Genomic DNA, 6,100 nt, shown 5'->3' with positions numbered 1-6,100 from the left:
GTGTATTGTCCCTCCTTACAAGTGTATAGTGTCTCCCTCCTCGCCATAGAAGTTTATTCTTTCCCTCATCCTCACTTGTTCTATCCCTCAAATACATTGTTGCCCTCACCCTCACTCGCCTTTGCCTATAAAATTCATTATTAACCTTACCTCCACTCGCCCTCGTACTCATCTTTCCTTGCCTCAAAATGTATTGTTATCCTCATCTTCACTCTTCCTCGCCCTCATGTTCAAAATATGTTGTCGCCCTCACCCTAAAAGTGTATTGTCGTTCTCACCCTCACATGCTTTATTCCTCAAAATATATTGTCGGCCTCAACCTCATTTGTCTACGCTCTCTCGCTCGAAATGTATTGTTGTCGCCCTCATCCTTACTCGCCCTAGCCATAGAAGTATACTGTTGTTCTCATCCTCAATACTTCTACCCTCAAACGTATTGTTACACTCACTCTCAATCGCCTTTGTCTTCAAAATTCATCATTGTTCTCAACCTCACTCGTCCTCATCCTCATCCTTGCTTCCCTTCTAAATGTGTTATCGCCCTTACTCTCGTTCTTCCTCGCCCTGACGCTCAAAATGTATTGTCCCTCCTTACAAGTGTATAGTGTCTTCCTCCCTCGCCATAGAAGTTTATTGTTCCCCTCATCCTCATTTGTTCTATCCCTCAAATACATTGTTGTCCTCACTCTCACTCGCCTTTGCCTTCAAAATTCATTATTGACCTAACCTCCACTCGCCCTCGTACTCATCTTTCCTTGCCTCAAAATGTATTGTTATCCTCACTCTCACACTTCCTCGCCCTCATGTTCAAAATATGTTGTCGCTCTCACTCTAAAAATGTATTGTCGTTCTCACCCTCACTTGCCCTATATCTCAAAATATATTGTCCCCCTCAACCTCACTTCCCATCGCACTCACGTTCGAAATATACTGAAACCGTCATCCTTATTTGCCCTCGCCATAAAACTGTATTGTCGTTTCACCCTCACTTGCTCTAGCCATTAAAATGTATTGTCGTCTTCATCCTTACTTGCCCGTACCGCTTACCCCCCAAAAATATTGTCGCCCTCATTCTTACTCGTCCTAGAACCAAACTGTATTGTAGCCATCACCTTCACTTGCCCTCACCTTCGAAATGCATTATCGTCCTCAACCTCAAAATATATTGACATCCTCATCGTTACTCACCCTCGTCCTAAAAGTGCGTTGTCCTCCTTTCCCATACTCGCCCTCAAAATGCATTGTCTCCCACACCCTCACTTGTCATCTCCCTCACGTTCAAAAGTATTGACACCCTCATCCTTACTCGCTCTTACCCTAAAGTTGTATTGTCGCCCGCAATGTTACTAGCCCTAGTACCAAATTGTATTGTTGACATCACGCTCACTCGCCCTCATCCTCGAAATGCATTATCGTCCTCGCCCTCAAAATGGAGTGTCTTCCTTATCCTCAAAATGTATTGATGCCCTCATCCTTACTTGATTTCGTCCTAAAAGTGTATTGTCTTCCTCACCCTCACTCGCACTCAAAATGTATTGTCGACCTCTCCGTAGTCGCTCTCACACACAAAACATATTTTCACTCTTGTCCACGAACGAAAAAAAAAAATCTTTTTGTCCTCAACCTCAAAGAATACCTTCGATCACCTTTAGAAAATTGTGCTATCAATGAGGATAAAATAAATGAGGGTATCATCTCAGATGCAATTGATCAGATCCCACTTTAAACTGCAAGTCTCGCACTAAATAACATCGCTGCTTACAAAAGGAGGAAAATACAAATTACTCAATTCCGATAAAAATGCTCGAAACTTGTTTCAGCAAGAATCAATTCTAAACATGTACTTTATCCTGGTAATTCAAAACTCCGTGTATATTTATAGAAAACTAAAATATTATTCTACTCCCAGAGGCGGCTGTTGAGGGAAGTCACATCGACAAACTAAAGATGGAAGGGAAAGAAAATTTAAATATGTACTAATTTGTGTACATCAAGTCGCTACAAAATATGTATAGGTATTAATTTTCTTAGCTTGTAGCTATACTTTTTTAATATGACTACACATAAGATCCGCCACTGCCAATATGTAAACTATTTACCACGTCATACTCTCTCAACTTCTTTCAGATTTTCCCCTATTAAATTACTCTGTTATGATTGTAACATTAACGTAAGCCAATCATTGTACATCACACTTACATTCTCCAAAACATCCCTTAAGACGAGAGACAACTCTATACCTCTATGCCGCTACCTCCTCATCATATTACATGATCATTATTTACAGTGGATGCTCTTGAGGGAAGTCATGTTATTAGAAATTAAAATTTTATCGGAGCAAACTAAGGAAAGGAAACTTATTTTAAGCATTAATTGGTGTATACAAGAATTAAACTTTCATTAAGGTTTCTTTCCTTTATTTTCTTACTTAACGAAAGTTTAATTTATTTTCTCTGATTGGACTCCCGTCAAGAGTGTCATCTCATTTTTTTTTTATTTATGTGTTTAAAGAAGGTTTAAATACAGATATGAGGTCACTTTCTGTGAAAACATTATAAATGGAAAATGGGAATGGTATCTTAAAGGATAGGTAGGACAGGACCCATAATGAAAAGTGGTTTTACACCATTCGTGTTGTAGGACTGAGAGAATACCCTAAAAAACCTTTAGAAAATGGAGCGATCACACGAATGCTCAATCAGACATCCTTACAGACAAGAATATATACTTATTTTAAGGGCTTACATAATCTTAAGATCTTAATCTTAATAATCTTAATATAATCTTAATCTTGATAATCTTAATATAATTAAGATCTTTATTTGCTCCCGAGTAGCGTAGTCGCTAACGCTCTCGACTTCGGTGCGAGCAGTCCCGGGTTCGATTCCTGGTGGGGACATTCGGTCGAAAAAGTGTTAGAAGCTCTTTCAGGCCAGCCATCCTGAATGATATTTTCCTGGGTTTTCCTCATTCATACCAGGCAAATGCCAATGAGGTACCTAAGTTATAGGTCCCAGGCCGCTTCCTTCCTTTCCCAATTCTTTCTTCCTTCCCTTTCCCCGGATAGTGTGCTCGCCGAGGGACGTCATCCCTCAAAACGTGACGGGCTAAATGGTCTTAGATGCCGAAAGCCCAGAAATGTAAATCCTAAATCTTTATTTGCTTTCAGAAACTCAGTATTTCCCTAGAGTTTTCTTACAATTTCAAGGTGGGTCAGTGGTAGAGCGTTCACCTTTGGTGCATGGGGTTCTTGGTTGGATCCTAGCTCGCGCCAAGTGAGCTTTGAGGTGGACAAACACCATATGGGTGGACTTTCTCGGGGTTCTTTGTTTCCTCCCACTTTATTCATTCCATTCATTTGTCATCATCACCGTCTTCTTTAGCCTAGCCTTCCCTCACTTTCAAGAATTCGAAAAATTTGAATTTTGAAAATAAAATTCACGCAGGACATATCTTTAGAAAGAATTCGATCCAATAGACCTTACTTATTAACACTGTATATACAGATAACCTCCATAATCTGAAAAACAAGCATGGGAAGTAAAACATAGATTTAATTTTTTTTTAAGATCATGGGATTAGGGTCAGTTTTTTTTTTTAAGATCGCGAGATTAGGGTCAGACATCACAATATAGTAATATATAATTATTTTAAGGACTTATATAATCTTAACCAATATAATTAAGAACTTTATTTGCTTTCAAAATCCCAATATTGCCCTAGGGCTTTCTCACATTTTTTTTCTTTATTTACAGCATATAATTGGTTTTCGAAAGTCAGCATTCATTAGCTTGGAAATAATTCCATGAATTCCATGGGAATCATTATATTGGAAATCCATCTGAGATTAAGTCTGTCGTCTTCATTTAGCAGCCACTGTAAATAATAATCAAGCAATATTATTTTATTCCCTCCTGAAAGTGAAGAGGGGTCGGGAGGAGCATGAGTTGCATATTATTATTACTATTTGGAAATAGACTTTATAGGGAACATAGTCATTCCACTATAATATGTATCCCATCAAATTATAAAATATTAATGTTATTATTTAACTAGTTATACTATTAGTTTTAAAAGACATGTATGTGTGTTTGATTGTATTGTGTCTTACGACCGTCTTGAAGCCGATTTTCGAAAACTGAAGTTATAAGAACTAATTCCGCGCATGGTGAAAACTTCTTTTCTATTGGTCAATAAGACTTGACTTGGCAAGAGAGAGGCCAATCGGATGACACAGCGTGAATCGAATCGATCGGATGACGTAAGCAGGTGAGTGCGCGGAGAGGAAAGGGGTTTGGGGTGGACTTTGGCCCAAGTTGGAAATATACGTAAGGGAGGGAGTATATTAGAGTGAGACAGAGAGACTGAAAGGGGGGAAGGGCGGTTGTTGTAGATGTTTCGTCTCCCTCCGTGATGCTGAGGGTTAATGGTACGCTTTTTCGCTGTGACAACTCAGTTTCTGTCAGCAAAGTGACGGGAACGGGACGCTACGCGTTTGCGCCCGGCGTAACGGAAAGCGTGCTCTTGTCTTGATAGCGTGTTTCACGTCGACAGCGCGGAATATCCAGACAACGACACATTGACTCCGCCAGGTACAGAACCGCGGACCGCTCGCTAACAATTCTTAACAAAGAAAACTAAATCAAAACTTCCTCTGACGTATTTCGTTTATCAAAACAAACTAAAAGTTTTTTTTTTTTTTTTTGAGATTTTACATTAAAAGAATCTTCCAAGGTTCTATAAGATCACGCTAATTTAGGAATAAATTATAAGTAAATATTCTGATGTTTGACATATGCGAATTTTGTTTCTTGGACCGAGACAACCCTATGCGGTTTGCCACTAAAATTACAATTATACTAACCTGAATTTCTAAATACTATATTGTAAGATTTCAACATTGAAATATTATAATTATTGTAATAACCGTGAAAAGTTCTCCATATATATATATTTATTGTCTATGTAGATTTTTTTAAAAAAAGATTATTAAACAGCCAAACTATAGTTTTCCATATTCAATTACGGCCTCCTTAGAAAAGAGTGGTCAAATATGAGTAGTTCTTTAGAACTTGTTACATTGTTGCTGGGTCTCATCATTTCAGCACAAGGTAAGTAAAAAATTATTTATTAAAATTACTTTGACATCAACACCTAGTAGTAATCCTAGTTATAATTCAGGTTAGATCTTTGTTGTGACCCCTGTACCCATGCGCACAACATTATAAAAGATTGATAATGAATTCAAAATTTATTTGTTGACATTTTGACTAGAAATATTACAAATATTTTGCTCTTTGAAATCCCACTGTAAAATAAGACCACTTCGCACAGATTTTTAGGATATTCCGTTATTTCTTTTTAAACAAACGTGAATGACATTTTAAGTGTCATTAATTTGTTTATAAACTCCTCAGTAGTAGTGGAGAAAACAAAAACATTTAAATCTTTAACTAGATAACTTTACCTAACTTTACTATATTATACTGTAGCTAAGGAGCTCCAGAATTACTTCCATGCTGAAAAGCTACTTTGCCAAATTATATACTTTTAAAAATAATACCATCCTTTGTCATACACTATTCTTTGAAACTACTTTTTCCCTTAATTTTACCATGTGCTGGATTGTTAATGGAAACTCTAAATAGATATTTGTGAGTCTTTCTAAAATTGACCAGCATTATTCATGATTTACAGACAGTAGGATTATTAGAAATTCGTTTTCAGGGCTGTCAGTAGTTTTGAAATGTATTTACAAAGTTTAATAGTAGACATGTTGCCACTTGTAAGAACATCTCTCCCAAATTTTCTTGCTTTTTACTCAATATTCTTACAAAGGTCAGATTCTAGCTCTAACGTAACTAAAAATCCAGTTCACCGAAATTAGTAGAGTGATAGAATGAATGGAGTAGGAAGGTTAGCTTAGTTCACCTACACGACTTTAAAAAGAGTATTTGGAGTATTCGGAGAGAAAGAGATTTTGAGCTTTTCCTTGTGACGTTCCATATATGATGTTACATTTGCGCTTAGATAAACCTGAAATGAATGAAATTTGAACTGGAATAAATAGGAAAAAAAGAAAATTTTAACAGTACTTCGT

The 6,100-nt window shown here is 37.2% G+C and overlaps 1 protein-coding gene across 1 annotated transcript in view; it reads left to right on the top strand.

The window, feature by feature from the left end:
• The first annotated feature begins 4,379 nt into the window (after positions 1-4,379).
• The window catches only part of CARPA (Carbonic anhydrase-related protein A), a 799,359-nt gene continuing 797,638 nt past the window's right edge, over positions 4,380-6,100 (top strand). The window contains exon 1 of the mRNA XM_081737978.1: positions 4,380-5,111. Within this exon, the coding sequence (XP_081594104.1) occupies positions 5,054-5,111 (58 nt within the window). The 5' untranslated portion in view covers positions 4,380-5,053. The remainder of the gene's footprint in view (positions 5,112-6,100) is intronic.

The sequence above is a fragment of the Thermobia domestica genome, chromosome 14, assembly GCF_964235325.1.
Source record: "Thermobia domestica chromosome 14, izTheDome1.hap1.1, whole genome shotgun sequence".
NCBI classification, from domain to species: domain Eukaryota; kingdom Metazoa; phylum Arthropoda; class Insecta; order Zygentoma; family Lepismatidae; genus Thermobia; species Thermobia domestica.
Note: the sequence above shows the minus strand (reverse complement) of the source record. Positions and strands in the feature narration are given on the sequence as shown.